The 25199-nt window shown below is 43.5% G+C and overlaps 1 protein-coding gene across 1 annotated transcript in view; it reads left to right on the top strand.

Moving 5' to 3' along the window:
* Positions 1 to 18336, top strand: part of DPP6 (dipeptidyl peptidase like 6) — a 418950-nt gene extending 400614 nt beyond the window's left edge. Inside the window, exons 17-26 of the mRNA XM_075045285.1 lie at positions 269 to 316; positions 4530 to 4628; positions 6950 to 7019; positions 8887 to 9081; positions 9821 to 9875; positions 10788 to 10893; positions 11759 to 11817; positions 14329 to 14401; positions 14501 to 14574; positions 16117 to 18336. Coding sequence (XP_074901386.1) covers positions 269 to 316; positions 4530 to 4628; positions 6950 to 7019; positions 8887 to 9081; positions 9821 to 9875; positions 10788 to 10893; positions 11759 to 11817; positions 14329 to 14401; positions 14501 to 14574; positions 16117 to 16263 — 926 coding nt within the window. The 3' untranslated portion in view covers positions 16264 to 18336. The remainder of the gene's footprint in view (positions 1 to 268; positions 317 to 4529; positions 4629 to 6949; positions 7020 to 8886; positions 9082 to 9820; positions 9876 to 10787; positions 10894 to 11758; positions 11818 to 14328; positions 14402 to 14500; positions 14575 to 16116) is intronic.
* The last annotated feature ends 6863 nt before the right edge of the window (positions 18337 to 25199 follow it).

Below are 25199 nucleotides of genomic sequence, written 5' to 3' on the forward strand. Positions count from 1 at the left end.
CTAATTTTAATGTTTACAAATTAGGGAAAGATGCATTTAGTGGTCCGTTGGGAAAGGGCTTTGAAACCTCGCATGTCTTCAAGTCTACAGCACTGTCATTTATTCATAGACTCTTTCTAATACCAGGGTGATTTGCTTTTTAGATTACTCTTGCATGGAAAGCGAGTCTCAGGAGTCTTCAGCTCTGTGGAATTCAAAACCAGGTTCACGTGTATCTGTGTGTGCTTCGATAGATATTTAACCGACTTCTTTTCTTCTTCTTTTCAAGGTCCCCGAGTCCCGATGGTGACTGTTCACAACACAACCGATGCACAGAGTAAGAATGGGCTTGAGCCTTGCAATTCTCCAGAGAAAAGTAGCCAGGCAGGACACTGAGATGTAGCTGGTCTTTGGTAAACTTAGACTAGCAGGGACCCCAGCCTCTGCCTAAATGCAAGTCTTCTGCAAGTCAGAGGGACTTGCAGAGCTGTTGTGCTGCTGTCACAAAAGATTTCTGTTCGGGGTATGAAGACAGTGGTTTGGGCATGATGTTTGTTATCAACTTTCTTAAAAACTGCACAGTCCAGATCTCTCTCACGCTTTTTGTTAGTCTTTTGCAGATATTGATTTATGGCCTACTCAAAAAAAAGAAATATTTAGCTTAATGTATGATTTTCAAAAAAAAATCACTCTGCTATGGATTACCAGGTTGAAAGAGATAATGCAGAGGAGTGAACCCCACAAATGGTACCTCTGCCTGGTTTTCTGATCTGTTCACGGGGATTGTAGCACTTATTGTTTGGTAAGGCTTTTTCATGCTACTGACTCACACCTACACCAGGGTGAAGCTGGAATTATTCCAAATACAGGGTTTTTTTCCCTCAAAATCTTTGGTACTGGCTGTAGCCATTGTCAGACTGGTTAGGAGTCCCTGTAGAGCCCAGAGAGCCATGAGGTTTCTGGGGTTCCTCCTTCAAACCTGTAGCAATACAAATTATCCAGGAAGATCAATTTTTTTACCCCAAATCAGAGTGGCAGAAAGCCTCAGATAGACAGCCTTTCTCTGTCCCTTCTCTACAGGGGTCTTAAACCAAGGTGCCCCTTCCTCTCCTTCATGAATCTCAGGAGACTTCATAGCACGGTGTGGGACTGTGTCTTATGCGAAACCAAGATTTATCTGCTCCTGTCACTTTGATGGTAGACGCGTATCTTTCATTTTAATGTAGAGTTTAGCCCAGCCTTAACCTGAAGTTAGGGACTTCAGGCATTGCTAGGATCAAAATAATATTCTAGCTGCTCTGTACGTGACTAGTTTATCAGGTATCAGTTTAGCTTAACCGGATTTACAGCAGCTCACTGCTGTGGTCTCTGCAAAGGAGCAGAGCAAACCAGGGAATTTGGCTCTCAATCTAAAGGTTTTCGGTGAAATGCTGAGCTCCTGCATTTCCCATTGAAGGTGGTAAGTGTCAAAGGAAAGACTCCAGTGGCACCAAGACATGTAAGAAAAAAGCACAGGATCCATCTTGCTTTATATAGTTTCTGTGTGTTCCCTGTTTTATTCCCTGTTTTCTCAATTTCTGTTGGCAAGATGCATTTCAAGACCTTACCCCACCTAGAAGAGTTTTACTTGTAAGCAGGATGTGTACAGTGTGATCCCAAATTCTGGTCGAATTATTTAAAATCAGATTTGTAGCGTATTGTATCCTTTGCCATTAAAATAGAAATACTCAGTAGTATTCCATCTAGTGTCAAGTGTCCAATATTGTTAATGAGATGTATTGTATATTTAACTCTAATTTATCCTTCCATCATTTTCCTTTTTTTTTTTTTCCAGTTAAAATGTTCCTTTGCAGAGAAAGACATGTATAAAATTTAGCAGCATCCTGGAACAAGTTAGCTTAAAGCAATGTACTGCTGCATGACTGTCCTGTAAGGGCAGCAAGAGAGATCTTTGCCACCAAAGCAAAGCAGCACAACATACTCTGGACCATGGCTTAGACCATCTGCCATCATCTTGCTTACAGGGTCACCATGAGATAAATACTTCATTTCCTCGTGACTCGGTTTCCCTACTGGTCTGTAATTTCTGGATAAGAGTGCCACAATGGAGCTGACTGATTTTGTTGTCCAGAGGAGGGATCTCACTGTGGAGCTAGGGTTATTGCTGCTGGCAATAGTGGGCTAGGGGTGTAGCTCCCTGTGCCTCTCAGGTCCCTTGTGAAACTACTTCTGCTATAAATGTGCAAAAGTTGGCACTTGTAGCTATTCTGGGCTGTAAAAATACAGGAATTGCTTTTTTAAGTAATACTGAAAGCAAATTGCAAGCTCCTAGCTTTTAAGTCTTTCTGCACCAGTGACCACTCGTATCTCAGTCTGTGCACAAGCGAGTGTCAGCTCTTCTTCTTCCCAGCAGAGACCTGACCTTGGCAGTGCCCCCACCAAGCATAACTCCAGAGCAGCCCTGGTGATGCCCTCAAGGCTCTTCAGCCTTGAAGAAGATGATGCCACGTGGCCAGGAGAGTTTCTTAGCTCTGACCTGCAGCTCCAAAGTCGCTTTCTTTTTTTCCCCCTTAAACACAATACCTTAAGTTTACCATAGACATGGAGATGGCTGACTGGCTGTAACAGCATGTACAGGATAGTGCTCTCATGAACCATGTTATAGCCTCCTATATAGTTTTATAAAATACTTTTAGGTAAATAAAATGAGAGATAGTACAAAATAGAAACAGCAAATGAAGGGCTCGAAAAAGTAACATAAAACACACTGAGACTAGTTTTATTTTGACAGATATATATGTGTAGCATTTATTACATAGAGAACTCGATCCGCTACTGAAATTCATGATTTTCTGCATATGATTAGCATTTCGCCTGGTTCCTTTTTTTCCCTCTTATTCTTTTGCTTTTGAATAAAGGGCAACTGACAGTTGCATGTTACTGAATTTACTTATTTAATATGAGCCCATTACTCTATAAAGGGAGTTTGCCTCTGTATTCTGGAATAATCTGATAATAGTGAGTTGCACTGAATATTATAGCGTGCTTACATTTAATTAAGCAATGACCATTTGTACTCCACAGACTCAAGCTCCCTGTGGTCCTAAAGCAGAAAAGGAAGTCCTTTAGGAGATATGCCAATCTTTTTTATTTCCTCCACAGTCTTCCTGGCTTTCTGTGAATGCAATTACATGAACAAATAAAACGGCTTGACTAAATTCCCCTACGTGACAAGCCCCTTTCTGCTGATAAAGCTACTTGTGTGTGCCATAATTAAATGAGAATCTTAATATTTAACGAAACGTAATAGGCTGTTGCTTTGGCACTTTCGTGGGGGCTGTGGTTTCAACAGAGATTGAAGAAGCAGGGTGAATAGTCATTGAACCAATATACTATTGCTGAAAGATCTGTGAAATGTATTAACTGGGAAGGGCATGTTTTTGTGCTGTTCCTGCCTATTCAGCAGAGACGGGCAATGAGAGCATGATAATCAGGTACCGTAAGTATTATCTGAGGAGCTGAGGTTACACATCTATTTATCAGTGTGTCTCAAAAGGGAAGTGACACTCAATGAAACACATAATTTGGTGCAATACCCTCAAACCCTCCTTGGATTCCCATGGCAGAGATAATGCCCTGGATCCCCCTGGTTCAAACCCAACCTGATGCCATGGGGATGAGCACTGCAACGTGCCCCCCAGACCAGGATTCACTGCCGCCACAGTGGGGTCACCCCAGTCCCTGAATCCCTCCCCTGTGGGGCTCAGGAGCCTCACCGTCACCAGGAGACATTTCACACCACCTAGGACATACAGCCTGAAACGTCTTCTAAAGATGGGCCCTTTCCTTACCAGCTGGGAAGCAATTGCTCTTTCTCATGTTGGAGGTGGCCACTTTTTTGGAAGAGGCTCGGCGGTTAGAGCCCATGGCCAGGATGTGGGGAATTAAGGTTAAATCCTGGGAAGGAGGAAGGGATCCTCTATTTCAGTCCCAGACAGTCCTAGAATGAGACACACAAGCAAAATGAACAATTCTTGAAACACTCTGAAAGCCAAGACTTCTCCGAAACCTGATGTTGCAGGGTTGTATGGTCTTTGTCCACTCTTCCCTCCCCATGGTTTTCCGTCCCATGGATTTTCTCTTGTGTAGCAGCACAACCTTGTCCTGAAGCCTTCCATAGTCTCCTCCCTTTCCCCATTTATTATGTGTAACTTGGGCACAGACTTGAGGACCTCTTCATTTGATATCTGGCTTTGCACAGCAGGTAGATATCTGACTGGGACCCATAGTAGTGTCTCAGCACAGAAGGTCACATTCCCCTCTGCTCTAAGTCGGCTGAATATCACTGATTTCAGGAATATAGCTTTTTGCCAATGCAGAACCTGGAAGGGGTTTCAAATGCTGAACTGAATTAAATGTCTGTGAGGATTAGAAGAAAATTCTTTCATAAGGAAACTTGTGTTACAAATACTAAGGTGGCTGTAAAACGTTAAAATGCTTTTTCACAAACAATGCCAAAAGTTTTTGTGATCTTGTCCTTCTCCTTTCAGAAATTTTTGAGCTGGAGGTAAATGAAAATGTGCAGCTGACTGTAAATGACAGGCAAATGCCTAAGGTAGAATACATGGAAATCAAGATAGATGATTACAGTAAGTAGCACCTTTCCTCTCTCTTATTTTTCTTTTTCACTACTATTGCTGTGAAATGATACAGTCATCTTGGCTAGACTGGCAGGAGGAGAAATGACTTTGGCTCTCAATAAACTCACATAGTTTGCAAAGCACTCTCTTAGGATGTGCTACATAAGGAGGTTATTACAGAGACAAGATTTGATGAGAATGCAGCTGAAGAAAGGCAAAATGATAGGGTTGGATTTTTTCCCTTTTAAAATTCTCTTTGTAGAGAAAAAGCTACTCTGGGAAATGACACGGTGCGGTGCCCCCATTGTTTGGGGCATTTGCCCTAGCTGGACTGGTGTGTTATTTGAAATGGGTTTGAAGTGGGATACTGTATGTGCTTGCTGGCTACAGCTGTGGCTGCCTTTCAGTATAAAATACTGAACTGCAGTGAATGAAGACAACTCGCCAATGGCTGCCCATCAGGTTTCTTTGAGAAAGCCATATCATTTGATAAGGTAGAAAAAAAAAAACAGCTTTATGAGAGAAGCCAAAAGAAATTTCACCTGCATTAAAGAAGGCAGAAACTTGGAGCAGTTTATATCTACAGATGGTGCATTATTTGTACCACTTGTATAATCATTCCCCACATATCTATACGCCAAAGAGACAGAGAAAAGCCTCGTGGCAAACAGCCAAAGTGTAAGCATTTTCTACCTGTCTCTGTACTTGTACCTGAAACAACCTAAAAAGCATCTCCTCTGGCTGTAAGCAGATATCTTACCTATCTGTGGAAAATCCACATACTCAGACTTGTGCAATGGCTCCCAAAAATCCCAGTTTCTGTGTATGGTGGCAACTCTAAAAAAAAAAAACCCCAAAGAACCTGGGTTCCAAGTATGACCCATAATATTTCCCATGCCAAAAAGGAGTGTACGTCTCAGATTGGATGCAGTGAAATGAAAGCAATGAGGTGTGATGGATGGCAGGTTACTAATTTCAACCATTACCAGGTGTTATAAACTGTGAAGCAAAGCCTGAGAGACAGTTGCCATTTGAAAAGGATAATAATGGCCCTAAAATGTCCTGCTTGCCCATGGGCATTAGGAACATAAACCAGTGCATAAAATAACAAGAACAGACATGCACTTCCAGGCCTTATGGGCAAGAAAAGACAGGGAAAGAGCCTGTCATAAAGATCACATCTATCCCCCAGTGAGCCAATTCGTAGTGACACTGGCAGTTTATTAAGAATAACTCAGCTTGATGCTAAATATCTTAAATGCAGGTATCATTGAAATGCAATTCTGGTCATTTAACCTAAAATTTATATGTGTGTGTGTGCGCGTAATACATAGAAGCTGGTTGCAGCTGTGTGGCTGTTCTTCTGTGTCCTCCCTGAATTTTCAAAGCTTTGGGCTTAACAGCCTTGAGAACACTGCACCTAGTGCTTAGTTATATTTAAAGTCAAGCGGTGGCCTTTTTGGCTGTCCCTGGGCCATTGATCCAATTTGCAGCTATTAGCATTCAGATGGAATAACTAATTAGGCGGAGTGTCAGACAATAATTGCAAAGCAAACCACTTAAACCACGCGGTTAATCTGTGTATTAATCTACTGAAAATGCTTCTAATACCAATTTAATTGCTGGGCCTTTGCTAATCTGGATTGTAGTTAACATTTTAAAAATAAATGTGCTCTTGTTAATGTGGAAAGCATTTGTATGGCAGCATTTTTGGCTATCGAGATGAAGCCATAGGAAGCAGTTAAATGAAGCTTCGGTGAGCATGTCTCTCACTTACATTGGTTCAGTACCAGTATAACAACATGGGCTTCAGCACAGTTACCTCCTGTTTTACAGCAAAATTAAGACCTCTGGAAATCAGGATTAAAATACATGTTTCTCTATGCGTCTTCACACCATTATAGCAAAATAATCCTATTCTCTCCCCCAGCCACCATACTTAATTGGGTTTAAAATTATCATTTTCATCGCCAATTTTCCCCCTCCTCTGCTGCCCTGAAATATTGATTTCTGGCTGCGTCACTCATCCACCTGCCAAAAAGGAAAATTATAGCTATTGCCAGATGTTAATTGAATGCTGTAAAAGTGATGCATGACTGAGCAGCTCACGCTGTACTCCCGATTTACATTTCCTGTCACCTCGGCTATCATAATATGGGTCTTTTCTTTGACAACATCTGTGTTTCTAAGGTGTTATTTACCAGTGCCTCTGCTGAAATGCCATTTTGTTCCTGCTCGTAAGAGGCCAAAACACCAGAAAAATCTATTAGAGTTATGTCAGTGTTCCCACACTGAAGACATGTTGTTATTTATTTTTTTTTTTCGCCTAGAATTGCCCATGCAGATCTTAAAGCCAGCAACCTTTTCGGACACTGCGCACTACCCCTTGCTTTTGATTGTGTAAGTTCTCGCTTGTCCTTTCTGTTCACGTTATTGGGCAGCCTGGAAAGCTCGGCCATGGTCAGATCCTTTTAAGATATGTTTTGTACAATGAACACCAGGCTGCTTTAGCACCTAAGTCCAGCACGTCGGTCCCTACCCTCTGTCTCACCTCGGAGGTGGGAGAGACTAGACGTAGGTCCCTTCTCTCCCATGTTTGAGCAAAGGGTTTCAGCTCCCGGGAGGATGCCCTAGTGAAATCCTGCAGATTGCAGGATTTTGTGAAGTTGTTCCACGTACACTTACAATTCAATAATTTTGGGGGCAGAAACAGGAGGGGGAGGAATAAAAGATGGATGTTGACTTTCTGTCCCAGTGCTTAGGGCACTCACCCTGTGCTTAGCAGGCAGTTTTAGAGTGGGATGCAGTCAGCCTTACTGCAGCTTACATTTTAGACACCCTCATGCAGCAATCCTTCCCATGTAAATGCCGGTGTTCCCCAAAGTGACAGTAAAGAGAGAGCTAGAAACCTAGGTAGGTAGGATTTTCTCCTGGCAGGCATAGCAGATGGGTATTTCTTTATGCAACATTTAGTAATAATAATACACATTACTGAGTTTTTTTCTGGCAATTTGGAGAGAAAATGGGGTAGGGAAGTCACTCACCTTGAAAGAACCTGTTTGGCCCTGGCTGCGTCCCACTGCATCGCTTGCTCCCTGCCAGGGAACACCCCACGAGAGAGAAGCTTCATGCAGGAGTGACGAATGCCTGATGAATGCCTGAACGCCATCCTGCACATCCCTCCATGAAGGACAAAAACACTGCAATAAGCGTGTCGTTACATCACAAAATTACTGCAGAGAAAATGTACTTCATTATACAAGTGCTTGAGGAAGATTGGTACTCATCAAGCTAACAGCACTTGATTAGGCTGCCTCTGAAGCTGGATGTGCCTGGGTCTTGCTTGAATAAATGCAAATAACTGAAGTCACACGCACATTAAAATCCTGCAGTGAGTTGCCTGATGTCTCCAAGAACCCCAAAAAAGACAAGAAGTAGACGGAAGTGCCAGTGGCTCTACAGTAATCCGAGTCCTAAGATATTACTTGTAATCATCATCATCATCATCATCTCCTGATTTTTCCAAGCAGCCTAGCTGAAGTGGGGTCCAATTTTGGGCCGACCTGGGCATTTTTAAGCAGTTAGTTTTATCGCTTTAAAAGCGTGCTTTCCCTCTGTACTTTTGTGAGTGACAGAAGTGATTGACAGCTCCATCTACAGCCACTCTCAAGAACCCCGTGGGAGAGGGAAGGGCTGGGCTGGGTGAATGGGGGCAATAAATGAAACCCCAGCGCTTGCCAGTAAAGAAAAGGATGATTGGTGTCTGCAAGTTTCATCCAACGTATTTTGGCAGTGCCAGTGCACCCCAAAGCCAGGCTCCTCACGGAAACCCCTCCACTAGAAAAATACCATCTTTAGGGAACGTAGAATACAGATATAAATTAGAGCAGGTGTAAAAAGAGAAAACTCAACTGACCTCTGCTTCAGCGCCCTAGTTTCCTCACAGGAGGAATCCTGCCCACTTCGTGATGTGCTTACTGGGTTTGATCAGAGCTCAGCTTAGCGCAGCGATAGTCGCTGCGCAAAAAAAGGGAGGCAGAAACCAACCTGCAGCTTCCACCCCAGCCTGAAAACACATCCCACGCAACCAGCCTTCTGCACATCGGCGTTGCAGAGACTGGTCTCCCTCTCTTGAAACCTGCCCTGCCTTACAATGCGTGCGGGAGCTGCCGGTCCCCATTGCCACGGCAAGCTCACGGCCCCTGGGGAGGGCGTTTGGCCCGGGCTTGGTGCCGTTGCCTTTGCCTGATGCCTATTTCTGTTTCAGAGACGGGACGCCTGGCAGCCAGATCGTGACGGAGAGATTTGAGGTGACGTGGGAAAGCGTCATGGTCAGCTCTCACAACGCCATCGTGCTGAAGTTCGACGGGCGCGGGAGTGGCTTCCAAGGCACTAAGTTATTGCACGAGGTTAAGAGGAGGCTGGGCCTTTTGGAAGAGAAGGATCAGTTGGAAGCTGTCCGGTGAATGGCGCTGTTATCGAAGCAATTAATTCATTAATGATAATTAACCCAAGACTGTCATTAGTCCTAGCTGCTTTAATGGTGTGTAGGGTAGAGCAAGGAGGCGGGAGGGAAGGATGATGTAGTTATACAGCTGTGACCAAATGATGGCACGTGGGAGAGAGCTCACACCAGCCAGTGCGGAGGGAGAAGAACAAGCCTTAAACAGAGCTAAATTAGAGAACACTTATCTGTATCACGTGTTCAAAGCCTATTTATTTTTAGCTCTGTACAGTCATACAGCTACAAATAAGTAAGCTTGCATATCAGCTCCTACAGTAATTTTTTGCTGGCCACAAACTTGGAAAAAATCCATCTTTAAACCCTTAAACTTTATAAAACAGAAAAAAAACAGTGCAAAACCCTAGATGTCAAGTCCTGTCATGTTGTTAGATTTATTCTGCAGATAATCACGCTAAAAACACTATCAGAGTAGTGCAATAGCATCAGTTTTATTACGACTTTCAGAGGTAGTGCAGGTTATTTGTTGCCATTGCTTGGTCAAATCCAACACAACAGGTTGCAAGATTAAATTGAACAGAGAGTCATGTGAAAGCAGCACATAGCAGTGTGAATTTAGATTGTCTACATCATTTTTCTGTGGCTATCCCAAATTCAAGCTGATAAAAATCACAGTGTGTTTGCTATATGTAAGGGAAAAATATTTTTAACCCATTGTTTCTCCTCTCTAATTTTCTAGGACAATGCTGAAGGAGCATTACATTGATAAAATGCGAGTCGGTGTGTTTGGGAAGGTAAGGTTTTCCCATTGTTCCTCTGTGCTTTCCAGCTGGCTGATGTGGCTAAGCAACTGAGCTAAATCCTGATTTACTGAATATGTCAGTGGTGACATTTTTATTATTATTTATTTTTGAGATAGACTGCTTCTTGCTCAGAGATGTTAAAGATGAAAGCTTTCATTTTATCAATGTATTTGTCAATTATTTTTTTTTGAATTAACTTCCAAGTGCAGAAAGTGCACTTTCTGACTATTTGTCAGAAAAACACTGTCAGATAATTATTTTTTTTTCCCCTTGCAAACTTTCATTTCATTTTCATCTTGTCCCTTAAGGCCTATGGGAATGTGGGTAGATCTAGCTTGTGTCGTACAAATGTACAACAACAATATTGATTTCTGAGGCTGATTTGCACCACAGTGTGTATCCGGCTGGGAAATGGCAATTGTAAAGTACACACAGTTTGAAATGAGAACAGGACTGCAAGTAGAAATTGTTTATTGTGGGAGATACAGGCTTAGAGTGGGGGAAGAGAGCTGCACATACAGCAGCATCTCTGCAGGGAATTGTTAACAGGCTGACGGTAGACGCTGAAATTGTGATGCCCATTTTAAATAGCGAAAGACTGGGGTAATATTTTGGAGAGGTAACATATCCAATTAGACCTACAGCCATCAAGTGGGATGAAAAGAGGCAAGCTCTTGGGCACAGAAGCCTCCTGCCTTCAGGAGAGTGCAACGAGTACAGTGCTCATCTTCAGCCGCATCTGCCGAAGCCAGGGAGAAGTCCCTTATTTCGTGTTTTTTCAGGGCAAGGTGTTAAAGGCTCTATAGTGGCCAAGAGTTTGCTGCAAGGTCTCAGCTGCCCTGTTTCTGTACCCAAAAGCAGCAGCACTTCACGGCTGATGCCCCTGCCCCTTCTGTGTTCCAGGATTACGGCGGCTACCTCAGCACTTACATGCTTCCAGCTGGTGAAGAGAACCAGGTGTTTGCCTGTGGAGCTGCTCTTTCCCCACTGACAGACTTCAAACTATATGGTAAACCCCATCCCAGAGCCCACAGACCCTCTTGCTGACCACAAATGATGTTTCTGCCCTATCCTTTCCCAGTTATCTTCTCTTTCTTCCCCAAGATCCTGCCTGTTTTGTATTGTGTGTCTTCTTAGGACTAGCCATAAACCCCTTTTTTCACCCTCAAGAGAAATTTTGCTGGCACCAGTGGGACCAGCCGTGGTGGTCAGAGTAATCAAATAACTTTTATTACTTACTCCTTTTAAATAAAGGAAAATTGGCTCTAAAAGCCTCCAGCCTCTGCCACCAACCTGCACCACTGCCTAGAACATGCTTCTTTCTTGCCTGAACCATCCATCCATAGAACCTGTGGTCCAGTCCGCCTGCCCCATCCTCTTTCTGACAGCAATACCCCACTGCACATGCTGGTCCTTTCTCGCAGAGACCCCACTTGCCTTTGCACTTAGTGCCAGTGAAAATCAGGGGACTGCCATGAAAGTCAGTGGTGTTAAGCCAGCCTGCAGGTCCCGTACAGTTATGCCCGAAACCAACGGGAACTTGCAGCAAGCTGTTGATGGAGATGGCCCCATATGAAAGGAGAGAGGGACACAACAAGATAGTGCTCTTCTCCTCTCATATTTTGGTTGCATTAAGGCTGGGGGGACATGCTCTTCTGTGACTTATTTAGAAACCATGAGTACGTGGTGATGATGAAAGACTGTAGTTTCGTACATATTCTTAGTGCACTTTCAAAAGCTTTTAGAAATATGTCCTGTGTAACTAAGGCAATGTTAGAAAAGAAGATCTTTTTTAGCGTTTGCAATATTTGACTCAGAGGCACCAGTGTACTCTCTTATGACTGAAAGAGATGTTTTCTTTTTTTCTTTTCAAGCTTCAGCCTTTTCCGAAAGATACTTGGGTTTGCATGGGATTGATAACAGAGCATATGAGGTAACTGCATGGACACTGCATTTTCCTGATAAAATGCAAACAGGGTTTTAACTCTTCCTCAATGTGTTCTCTTTTGGGGAGGGAAAAAGGGTATGCAAGATGGACTCACTAGTAAAACTCTATATTTAAAAGGCAGCAAGGTGTCCTTCAGCCTGCTTACTGCTTTTGTTGTCTTATTAGTAATGATGGGTATGTTTTTTATTGATTAGCTTTCATGTCTGCCTCTCTAAAGTGGGTAAATACAGTTATTCCAGTTTTACAGATTGAAGGAGCTGAAGCTGAGTGACTCCAATGTGCCCAAGTGGACACGATGTCATGACCTCCTTTAAAGTTCATCCCAATGGTCTTGCCACTTTGATTCTCTCTGGTGTATAATTTTTGACCCAAAGGCAAGTGAAGCTCAGCTTCCCTTGGCTTTTTCAACGTAAGCACAGATGTGGTATTTCAGGTAGGCAGAACCCTGTGCCAGAGTTGAACAGCACATAGAAAAGGAGACACGGCACCAGTTAATGAAGATATTGTTTAATATGTATGATGGGATCAGTCGGTTCATGTCTTCTTTCCTTCTATTACTTTATCAGGAAAAACCTGATAAAGAATAGTCACGCAAACAAGATTTGTTATACAGAAAACATTGTGAAGCCTACTAAGCCTTGTCTTCAGCTAGAAGACATGAAGGCAGCAAAAGTTTGAAACTGTTCTCTTATGGAGAAGGCAGGTAGCACCCTGTGCCCCTGCAGTGAAAGCTTTTCCTGGCTATCTAAATACTGAGTTCATTGTCTCTCAGATTTTGCACTCACAATCTCTAGATCATTGCAAACTCTTTTTGTCCTTTTAGAAATTTGAAGGCAGGTCAGTAGAGGTGAAAGCAAGGGAAAATATTCCAGGAATCAGAGCTTTGTGTTGCCACGCACTCTTCGTGCATTGAAAATCTGGCCCAAGCAAATAGGGGTACTTTTGGTTAACTTGGGATTAACTGGTAGGAACAGCACCTGAGCTCTCCGCAGAGCATGGCCCTGTTCTCGGTACAGACGCTAAGTGATACACATCTCCTACCTGTCACAGCTGAACCATGAATTGCTTAGGGAGAAGAACTGTTCCTAACCCATGGACCAGACATGAACTTTATGAAGGTCACATAATTCAAGACTTGATGTAGACCCCAAAAAAGCTGTACTGTGGTGTTGTAGGTTACAACTGAGGGAGCAGAAAGGAAGGAGCAGAGCCATACAGGGGAGAACAGGGTGCAAGATATGTGCATACACCATCACAAGACTTAAGCATCGCAGCCAGCAATCTGAGAATGAGAGAACTCATTAATTAAGTCGAGCAATAGAGGGAAGATCAGAGGGCACCGTTGCAAAATTTGCAAACACTTTCTAAGTCCATACAGAGTGCAGAGCTGCAAGAAAGCCAGAACAGGCCTGCATCCACCAAAATTTCCAATAACTTGCCTCCAGCACCAAGGAAATATGCAGGGCCACTTCTAATGTTCCGGGTTGCTTTATCTTTTAAATGAGGAGAGATACACGTAATCTGTAATGTAAAATAACAGTGGCCATATCTTAATAATACATGCCAATGTTTTTAGCCAGCTAATTTGACCTCCATAGCCATGCAGGGAATGTCCTGTTGCTGTTGGAGATGCACTTGTCTATCTTCTGTGGAAACCACATAGGACAGTGGGAAGATGAAAATAGGTAAAAGATAGGATTGATACAAGGGTGTCTTAACTGAAAAATACATTAACTCATGTAAGTGAACCAGAGGTAGGGCACATATATTTAAAGAGTGAAGGAAACATGAATTTAAATTGAGAGAGCTATTATTCCCTGCCCCCCTATAAAGCAGTAGCAGCTGTGATTTGAGATGTACATTCCTTTTGCCACTCCAAGAATTTTTGGAGTCTTTTGGAGTCTCCGTGAGACTTGTATTCTTCTGAACAATGCAGCAAAAAGTGGAGAAGTCCTTCATTTCTCTTACCCAGTACCATTTGCAGTCATTCAGATTTGTATTTCCCCCACGCATCTGAAAGATAGTTGGGGCAAAGGCATTCTCAGCAGTGGACACTTGAATTTAGTATCACATCCTCCCCCAGGCTGTCAAAGCTCACTGAGGTTGGCTTTCAAACCATACCAAAGTCACTCCAGCTCTCCGAAGAGTTCTTAGGCATAGGCACCTGGGCACGCTTTTCATCAGTGTTTTGTATTCACTGGAAATTCACTTTGACATTTTCCACGTGTTCTGCGGTTCAGGCTTTTGGTGAATACTATCAGAACAGATGAGGGTCTCTGACCTCTTCCTGCTGCTGATACTGAGCCTGGAAGGACAGGGTGAGGGTCTATTTTACCTCCAGACTGATTCAAGTAGCCAAGAGAATATGCTGTGCTGGTGTCTGCTTGTTATCCTTGTGATGAAGTATCAAATGGAATGAAGTGTTTCTATTTTCTCCATATAAATTGCTAATTTCTAGCAAGATTTTTAATCTTATTGCAACCTTTACCTTCACAGATCACCAAATTAGCACACAGAGTCTCATTACTGAAGGAACAGACATTTTTGATCATTCATGCTACTGCTGATGGTAAGTTAGCCCATCTTTTGCGCTCATTATATGTTTGGGGTAGCTTTGATTTTTCTTAATTAAATTTGTCTCTTTAATGATTGTAATCTGTTTTTACAGAAAAAATCCATTTTCAGCACACTGCGGACCTTATCACACACCTAATTAGGGCAAAGGCTAATTACAGCTTGCAGGTACAGTATGTGTTTCCGTTTTTTCATAGTTGAACAGTTATTTCCCAGGTTGAACTCAAACTGGTGTTATGAAGCAAGCTTTGAAAAGCCACTTGCAAACGCAGCCCGGCAGTAGAAATAGCACCAGCATATAATGTGTTCCTATGTACTCCTGTGCTTATTTGATGCCACTATTTTGGTTTGGACAGCTGTAGAACAGTTATTGAATTACAGTAAATTAGGTTTTGAGAGACGTATCTCTAAGGAATTGATGCCTGTTGACTTTCTTTGGGAACAACAGGGTAAATTCAGGATGAATTACAGGGAAACAGGGATCTAAATTAAATCAACCGGAAAAGTTAAAGAGAGATTTGTCACTTAAATCTGACACCCCACTGCAAATGACATACTCTGGTCTAGAAAGCCCCTCTTTCCACTGAATTACATCTCTGACTTGCTGAATGCCCCATGTCCAAGCCATTAAAGCTTCCAAAATGAACCCATCCACCAGCCATGCGGATGGTCCCTACCCTCTGCAACATCCCAAGCCACAGCCAGCAGAGTGCAACTAGCCCAGGCTCAATCCATGCCAGGGACCATGCTAAAGCCCACGGTATAGACGATTGTGTTGCAGTGCCCAATTCCTACTAACGCTTGATTTACTGAATACCAGCTCCCTCTGGCTGCATTTCTGCGGAGCTTCATGTGATGGGTATGCTCACTCCATCATGCTCCAAATGCAGATAGGATGGAGCACAGACACGGGAGCTAAGCAATGAGCCCGGCACAGATTTAGTCAGCGCTAAAATGACTGAGGTGCCCCTGCACATTTCCCAATGCAAAAGCATTAGTACATTGGAGCTTGAAGGCACCAATGGGTTTGACGCATGTCAAAGGTTAGTTGAGGGGAGCTCTGAGGGATCTACATCTTGGACTGAGGTACTCAGAGCAGCAGTGAGACACCTCAGTCCTACCTGCAAGCATCCAGCCCTAGAAACTCATTTTTCCTCCTTCAATATCCCAGTCTAGGCAACCCAGTATGATCGTCTCGCATTCCTTCAATGGGCAGAAGGTGCCTGTTCCATTTAAATGGAAAGTTGTGTTTAAACTATTTCATTTCTAGCTTCCCACACTTTTTTTATTTAATTACTTCTCCAGCAAGCTTTATTTCAATTTTTTACTTAATGACATTTTTTCTTTAAAGCCCTCATTTTAGTCAGTAAAACATAATGCCATTTCTCTCCACTGGGTTTTTTTCAGTTTTCACAAGGAGCAAGCACTGTTATTTGTAAGTGTGATCTGGTTCTGCTTAGCCTGAACTTGTTCAGAATGGAATTAAATGGAAAATCCTCCCCCAAAAGAGTTCCTTTTGAAGGAAGATGCAAGTCTCTGCTTAGAGCACTGTGGTGTCTGAATTACCATGGACCTCATGTGCATCTACAGGAAGGCACGCGGTGCTGAGGAGAAGCAGTGGTTTTGCAGGCCAGCTCAAGCTGCAGATATGGGTGGTCAGTCCTGAGACTTCAAGCTCCTAACAGTGTGCATTTGCCTGTTTCTTTGCAGATTTACCCTGATGAAAGCCATTACTTTAGCAATGCAGCATTGGAGCAGCATTTGTACAACTCCATTGTCAACTTCTTTGTGGCGTGTTTCCAAGTGCAGGACAAACTCCCGATAGCCCCACTGAAAGAGGAGGAGGATGACGATTAACCCTACTTGTCCGTGCTAAGCACAAGGCAGATCTCTCTAACAATATGCAACTGGATCATTTTCCTGAAGAAAGAGATGTTACGTTGTTAGCATGTATTTAAAGAAAACTGAAAGCAGCTCATCTGCTTTACTTGACAGCAACTCCTTCCTAAATGGAAGAACATTAAGCATGGTGAACTCAGCAGAAACTGCTGTCTGAAATTAATCCATCACAACCAACATCTTTTTTTCCTTTGGTTTTTTTTTCCTTTTTTTTTTCTTTCTTTTTTTGTTTGCCACAAAGTGACTTCTAGAGTGAAAGTGGTAAGACATTGAACTTAAAGGAACACCCCAAGAAACCGCTTTGAGGACTGGAAGACTTAATGTCTCTTTGCATTCAAGCAATCAAGCAGTAGCAGTGAAATCCGTCATCCATATTAAGGTTACTATAGTTAGCATCACACTGTGTCAGAAAAAAATCTAACCTAATACATGGAAAAGATTATAGCACAATTATTTTAAAGGATACTGATTCATACATACTTGCCTGCTCTTTCCCACGTTCAGAAGGTTTGTCTTTGGTACAGGACATACAAATTCAATTGTACAAAATATCGCTACGGTTACAGTGATCTTTACCTTCCTATAATTATTTCTTTGTTTTGTATAGCTTTTACTTCTGTTTTCATTGGGCCTCACATGCTTACCTTATTAGCTTCTCAGCTCATTCTGGATGGGGAAAAAACATACACTGAATTAACCAAGTCACTTCAGACCTTAGGGATCTAAAGAGGCAAAGGGGGTCCAGGTACCCAGACAAAATCTGTTAGAATAAAGCAAAGGAAATCTCACTCTCATGTTCCTGGCATAGCCTTTGCCTGCAAGACTGAGCATTTTCCTTGGAAGCCTTGAAAAATATGCACATAAATAAGCTAAATCAGCTTAACATTGAGATATTTTTATTGTACTATAGAAAAATATGCGACGGTCATGATTATTCTTTTTCTTTTAGTGTTGGAACAATTGTTTGGTAACCTGTTGGGGAGCGGCTAGATGAGGCTATGGTAGCAGGAATTTGTACCAGATACTTCGCAGATCATCTCATAAAGCCATTTAAACAGAACCAGTGTGCAGAGATTTATTGCACATGCTGTCTGCGGCTTAGTTGTATTCCAGGTCAATGATTAGCACATTCCAAACATGTTTAATTATCTCTTCTGCTCACACTAGTTTTGCCAAGCATAAAAGAAAAAAAATAATTGGAGCATTTCTGCTTTAAATTATCTAACACTTCATTACAGCAGTACAAAGCAACTTTTAAAACTTCTTGTGAAAACATTCACCTCTCAGAAAGAAATCCAAACTTCATTCACTTCCACGTACTGCGTCATAAGAATTTTGACTAGTGTCGCTCCTTGTAAAATATTCTGACCAAATGTACAGCCCGTATTAATACTGTATATTTCATTTTGTTGTATATAAAGGAATGTAAGTCAGTTCTTCGTCAGGTCCCCGATCCAATATTAGTCTTGTGTTCAGCATGCATGCGATAACACTTCTTTGCTGATCAGGACTCTTTAGAAGTACTAGCTTGGAAATATAACAATTAATGTAATTTCTTTTCTTGTTTTGACAGCTTGAATATCAATGCCGGTTTCTACTTTTTACATAGTACTGTGGGTAAACTCGCATCCTGACAGCAATGATGATGTTTCCATTGTGTTCTTTAGTGTGTCTTTTTTATTATCTTTATTTTAAGCTTTGAATGTTGGTTGTACTTTGACCATCATGAAAAATATATTGATAAACCACAGAAATGATCTAGTTTGGTTTTGATTATCTTCTTTAATTTACAGTGCATCGACATTGTGTGAACAAGAACTACGGTATAAATCTGCTTTATCCGGCAAAATGCCAAATAGACAATAAGAATGCTGCGTGTCCAGATTTTGCTACACCGAACAGGCTCAAAAGCCTGAAATGAACTTGACCTGAGAAATGTAAAAATCTGCTCTGTCCACAATCTTTTGTAGAAAGAACTTTAGGATGTGGCATGGTAGTGTTTGTTCATTCATGGAATAAAACATTATTTTACCACCCTGGTTGCTACTGCTGTTATTTCGTGTTAAGTGCTTAAATAAACATCATGTTGCTTGAAGTGCTGCTCCTGGTTGAACTGAGCCCAAACTCCAGGATGCAGATCAGAAAAATGAAAACAAGTCTTTAAATACATATCACCATTTAGTCTGCCTGTAACCTTGGTAAATGGTGTCACCATGCTGAATGGTGACTGCTTTTGAGGAAAACACGAAGTAGCACAGAGTGGATTCAATCCCAAAGTAGCAGGTCGTGGGAATACCCCTATCACCCTCTCATCTTTGATAAAAAACCACCTTTCCTCCCTTTCTGCCTGCTGCCCTGCCACACGGGCTTCCTGAGGACATCAGCCAGGCACAACAGCTTGACCAAAGGGATTTTTGCTGTTTTGTCCATTGTCCCTTTCCCAAAAGTCACTTGTGGGTTATGAAGTGGGAACAAAGCGCTAAAACTTACTGAGTCTTCCACAGGAGATTTTTCTGCAGATGATTCTCCATCAGGAAAGGGGCAAGCAAGAGGAGGGATTCATCCCACCTGAATTCAGATATTTGTTTCCCTTCAAGCCAAGAGGAGAGCGATATACCTGCCAGGGCCATCCTCAGACACCTCCCTTAAACAAGGGGCAGTTTTCCATATGCCCATTTTGATCCGCTGGCTGCGGGGATGAGAGTGACTGTCCCAGACTGAAACAGCTGGGGGACAAGTTAGTGCCATCCTTAGCTGTCCCCTCTAACAGCACTTTGTGGACTGCAAGATCAGCTGGATATTCCTACACCTTCTTTATACCTGGAAAGGAAATCCAGGAAAGGAAATTTCATAGATTTCCTAGGAAAATGGAGATTCTTGCTCAAATTAGAAATCCTGGCTATGACTGTACCCTACAATACACTGTCCTTTTCATCTTGAGCAATAACTTCAGGAAAGATTTAAATCTGCACAAACATCCATGTCTCTAGGCCTAATAAAGACATGAAAGACCTTTTAACCCAAAAAGACTAAATCAGGTAGCAAGGCTGTGATGGCAAGCAGCCGCCTGTAGGTACAAGGGTGACAAGGATCCTTTCCAATGGCACCTGCTGACTTGCTGCACCTCATCAGTGTCCAGGGTGATGTCCCATCAGCTGATACCAACTTGACTGAACCGGATTCACAGGAAGAGAAATTTAATATTTCACAGCAAAACCAAGAAACTGTTGTGGACACTCACTCTAATCTTTGTTCCAGCAAATCAGGAAACAAGAAGCTTGAGCACTGGTACGGGGCAGGCAGATTGCACTAGTACAAAATAGCTTTGCTGTTATTTTGCTTAATTACCTAAACATAACTAATATTTTTTTATTGTCCAAACAAATCAAGCTTATGCTTTCAACTAACAGGCATTTCTGGATGCCATAATGTTCAACTGTGGCATCCCAAAGCAGAAGAGAACTAATGAGCAGTGCCCTGCTGATTCAGAAGGAAACCACAGGAGGAAAAATGAGGCATTGCTGGTAACTAATTAACAAAACCAGGCAGCCAGCCATGTTTGTAATTGTCTATGGGTTCAGGCATGGAGCATATATATACCCATCCAAACTCTGCCCACAAGCTCAGGACAAATAAATGCTGCATCTCTGAAGGGTAGGAGGAAAAAAACAAGAGTGAAGGAGAAAGGATGTGTGGGATGCTCACAACACCTTTCCCAGTGGAGAGTGCTGTTAGCAATAGGGAGAAACGGGTGTTTAGTGGGGGAAACCAAAGGAATGTGGCCGGTGCTGGTATCCTCATGGAGCTGTGCTGGTACCTAGAGAGGTGTTTTTGCTTTTGCTTTCATGCTCAGGTTGTGTCCCCAAAGCTCACTCAGGTCGGCAGCGGTAAGGAACTGGATGTTTTAACTTTGCACATCGGGTTGCAGGGCACATCTGCCCCGCGGTCCTTCCCGGGGCTGCAGCAAAGCTGCCAGACATGCCACGGTGAGGCCTGGGCTGAGGACACTTTCTTCCTTGTCCTGGGTAAATGCTGGCTCCCCTCCATGTTCATTCTTCCCTGGACGCCTTATCTGCTTTCCATTTGCAAAAGAAGAGGAAAAGGCAAAAATGGAAAAGGTAACAGAAAAAGCTCAAGATCTTGCTTGCCAATTCCTTAATCATTGCCTCTTACTGACCCAGCTGTTTGCTTATTTCTGTTTTGCTCTCCCAACGTAAGCTCCAGGCTGGAGGCTCAGAGCAGAGCAAAGGGCACTTGCTAAGACCTGTGCCCTCTTCCCACTTCATCTTTCTGTCTTCTCCCCATTCAGCATGGATACAGTCTGAAAGCAAACCCAGCACCCCCTTAGAAACTAGAGAGAGACAAATATAAAAGCAGTGTGGTGACCCCTCCCCATAAGCCATAACCAAAATAAATTCTTTATTCTAAGAGCTAATGCATGCTTAGCTGGCATCCTCTGCTTGGTGCTTATTCTTTTGCTGTGAGGGAATAAGGAAAACAAGTCCCCAAATATGAATTATTTGTCCTCCCCATTGCACCAGGCTACGTGCTATGAAGACACGTGCTGGTCTGGCTCTGCCCGCTCCCACCGTCCAGCCAGCCCCTCCATCCGCCTCGCAGCCTCAGCCTTTCCAAACCTGTGGTGGGTGCAGAACCAGGCAGCTCACAGAGGAAAGCGAGGCAGTGTTAGGGAAGGATAGGAGTCCATATCATAATAATCAGGTTTTGACAAAGACAAGATGAGCCTAGAGAGGCTTGTAGCCAACCAGCGTGCCCAGTTGAGGTGTTTCAAGTTGTGAAGGGTCCCACATTACCCTCCCACTGCCCACTGCAGCTGCTGCAGGCAGATGGGACACTAAAACCCAGGGGGACTCATGCCTCTGCTGTTGGAAGAATCCATCAGTTTGATACAGCCCTGAGCAGGACATCACCCATCGCCTACGGCAGGTGCCAGGAGCTTACCTCCACGGTGACACAAGCCACTGAGCAAACATGTACACGGAAACTAGGCTTTGGTCTTCTCTCCTTTTTGGCATCCTCCACCTAAGTCAGCTCCACAGCCAAGAGAAAAGGACAGGTCTAGTCTGCATGGTGAGCGATGATCCTGCTCTCTGGGAGCAGCTGCCAACATCTTTGCTAACCATTAACAGAGGCAAATCTTCACCTGTCTTAATGTCATGACATCAGTGTGACCCTGTGTCTCTTCTTAGAACAGTGTCCCGGTGTGGGACTCTGGTGTTTATATAAGAACTAGAGTTTTCGTTTCCAAAACAAGCCCCAAAAGTCAAATGCTGTCTGCAGCTTTTTTGTGTGGCTGTAACAACCTGAAAACACTGTCTGGCTTTTCCACCGCAGCTCAAGAAATGAAGTGTTGAAGACACCCTTTTTCTGAGTACCCTCAGCAGGGATCACCCTGGCTGACCATCTCCGAAGGGGGCAGAGGGAAAGTGGAGGGACCTCTGGGGACAGGGACCAGTGGGAGAGGAGAAACCACCCCTGCTGCCACTCTTGCACCAGTGCGAGGCAGCTGGGCAGAGGTCTCCAACCCCCCAGCCTTGGACCTGCCCCGGGATGGGGGAACCAGCTTCTCCGCATCCCATGGCCGAGTGCAAGACCACCCTCCTGGTGCAGTCTTGGGTCCTTTGGCCACAATAATCAATGTCCTCTGTAAGCAACAATTTCTGCTACAGCGGTTGTCTTGCCGGCAGCTTCGAAGGGGAAGATTCAGAAATCCTTTGTAAAATGGATTTTTTGCTTCTTTTTTTTCGCTTCGAGACATTCATTAAAAGCCTCATATTAAATGAAGCTACATTTTGCCTCCTCACTGGGATAACAGCTTTAATCAAAATGTCCATTTCCATGATCGAGAGAGAAGAAGAGTAAAAAGCAAATATAGATGTAACAAGGCCCCAGGAAAGCACAAAAGTAAACCATGCTCCAGTATTCCTGTGGAATAGCAAGGTTCCCTCCAGTTTTTTTTTTCTTCCTTCATTATAAATGTACCTTTTGGGTGATTTTAAAGCACCAAACAGCTCTTTGAGCTGATGTGAATGCTCTCATCCTTGCTGGAAAAGTTACCCAGGCCTTACGCTGTCTTTCCAACAGCTGTTGCCAATGTCCTGAAATGTCGTTTGTGCTGAGCGTTTCCAGTAACTCAAACTGACACGTAATTTGTAGTGAGTGTTGGTAACCAGCCTGCACAAGCTCCCGAGTACCCGCTCCCCGCCGCCTCGTCTGGGAGCACTTCAAAGCGGGGTAGGTCCTTCCCCTGGAAAACCAAACCCAGAGCAAAAGGCAAATCCTCTGCTCCACGTTCTGCTCTGAAACACCACGGGAAAAGAGCACGGAGACTCAGGAGCCCCGCAGGGCAGTCCTCTGCGATAGTTTCTGGCTGACTTTTGTTGCCTGTAAATTCACATTTGGATGCACAGAAAGCAGGAAATTCAGGATGCTGTTTTACCTGTACTCGGCTCCTTCTTCGTCAAAGCAGCGTAGCCATCACATGAGGCACGGTACACGTGAGGCAATGTAGCCGTCACTTGAGTCTGGCACGTACCCAAAAGTTTGTCACCTATTAAAAAGTGTTGCAGAGGAAGGGGGAAAGACAAAGGAGAGCCCAGAGATGAGATAGCCCATCCTGAGATGCAGTCCCTCCCCTGACACGGTTAAGGTTATGCCCATGAAAAAAAAAAGACACCCTCCACCAGACATTTTCAGTCTGTGCACTAAGTGATGCCCATGAAAGGCAGATGCGAAAAGCAAACCTAACACCAGTAAGCTTAAATTTACTAGCTAGCAAGCCTCTGCGGGAAATCTTTAGGAGTCTAGAAATCAAAGTGACTTGAAAACGGCTGAGATCTGGCTCCTGGTTGTTCCCCTGAGGCAGAGGCTCTGAGCTGCTCATCACAGCCTGCAGCCTCGGAGCTGCCAGGAGCAAGAAGCACTGCACCCATGATGATGCTGAGAGGGCTTGGGAGGAACAGAAAGGGGCACGTTCTCCTCCAAAAGCTACCAGCCGTGCCTGCAATTTTATCCTGCATCTCGTGTTGACGAAAGTTAATAGTCACTGAGGAAACCAGCGGTGGCGATGTGAGCAGTAACCGCATGTCAGCGATGCAAAGAATTGCACTGAAAGCCAAAGAGGGTCTGGTGCAATAACAGGAACAGAAATGGCCGTTTCTGGGCTATCGGTACTGGAGCTGGCAATAAGGTGTTTGTCAGCTGTTGGTGGTGATGGTGTCACAGAGGAAAGGAGCAAACAACATCCCAGCTTTGAGTGGAAATCAGAGCCAGTGCTACGTCAGCATTTTTCATCCTTATCAATTCTGCACGGTGGGCTGCAGTCCTTCTTGAAGAGGCATTTTTCGAAGGTAGAAGCCCTGAAAACATTAAATTTCAAACCTCATTAACTGCATAGGAATTTTCTGTGATTTAGTAGACTTTTGTTTTTGCCGTGATGATTCTTATAATTATATAATTTACTAGGCTATTGGGATAGGAAAAACTTTTCTCACTTGCCTCTAGTGGCAAACTGTAAACAATTGCTCATGCAACACAGCAATGGCAGCCAGAAACTCAGCCCAAACTTCCCCTAAAAAGTCTGCCATCTTTGGCTGAATAACTAACAGGTGGAAAAGCATGGTGTTTTCCTACATTAGGATTTTAAATGTAAAATATCCTTCATTCCCCCTCTCAGCATCTTCAGAAAAGAAATTAAAGAGGAAGAAATCCCTGTTTGAAGCATTTCACTGGATGCAAACTTGCTTTGCCTGCAGAGCCTCTGGGTTACGTGTTCTGGGAACTTCTGTACCAAATCCTTTAAAAAAAAGTTAGACTGCCACAGTTTTTTCTGGACAGGTGTCAGCTGGTTTTGTAGAATGAAATGTAGATTTTTACATCGAACATCTCCACAGCTGAGACATCTGATCTAGGCTCTCTTTGTAGCTTTTTTTGCAGAAGATTAATAGGCACTTTAGGGCACAATTTATCCAGCCAGCTCCAGACGCCTGGTTTGGGAGGGCATGTGCTGCACGGGCTGCGTGGACCAGGCAGATCTGGGTGAGCAGACCAGCTATAGATATTTCTTTTCACCTGAGGAGACAGGAAAAGCAAAGAAAGGATTAGATTTGTGAAGGAATGACTTTTAAGAAATGAACAAACCTCTCCATTTTCTACCAAATTGCTTACTGCAGCTATAAGCAGAGCACAGCCACTTGCTATTGTATATTTACTATTCTTTACAGCGCCAGGGAAGCTTTTGAGTGGTAGGATGCCATCTGCTGCTCCGAACGGCTATTTCTTCCCTTCCTATCCTTTCCCAGCGGGCGGCTTGTGCCAATGAGGGGGGAACTTTGGAATATGTTTGGATCCTCTGCAAAGTGAAAACATTTTCAACATTTCATTTCAACAAAATTTGCCCTGATAATAGAAAACAGAGTGAAGAGTTTAATCTCATAAGCACTGGCTCAGTTATGAAGAAAAGTTTGTGCAATGAATGAGGCATCCAGAGAAGACGTATGATATTTACCCACAGACCGGCTTGCAAAGAAGATTGGATTTTGTATAATTTCCAGTTTAATGCCAAGACTTGCTGCTAATTCTGCTAGCGCCCATCTCCATTACCGCAGAAACAATCATCTCCACATCTGTGAGTCGATGCACTGCCCTGTGACCCTGAAATATAGTCCCAGCATGTCCTTCTAAAATCTGTGGTGTGAAGAACAAATTAAAACACACTGTCGGCTCTCTGGGACTGGAACTTAAACCTGCGAGCAAACTCTATTAAGTCCAGTAATAGACACCAGTCATACTCAGCCACACAATGGAAGTAAAACGGGATGAATAGCACACCATCAGCTCCAGCACTCCAGCAGTAATAAGCATCACGCTGGGCT

Source organism: Buteo buteo, chromosome 2 (genome assembly GCF_964188355.1).
Source record: "Buteo buteo chromosome 2, bButBut1.hap1.1, whole genome shotgun sequence".
NCBI lineage: Eukaryota > Metazoa > Chordata > Aves > Accipitriformes > Accipitridae > Buteo > Buteo buteo.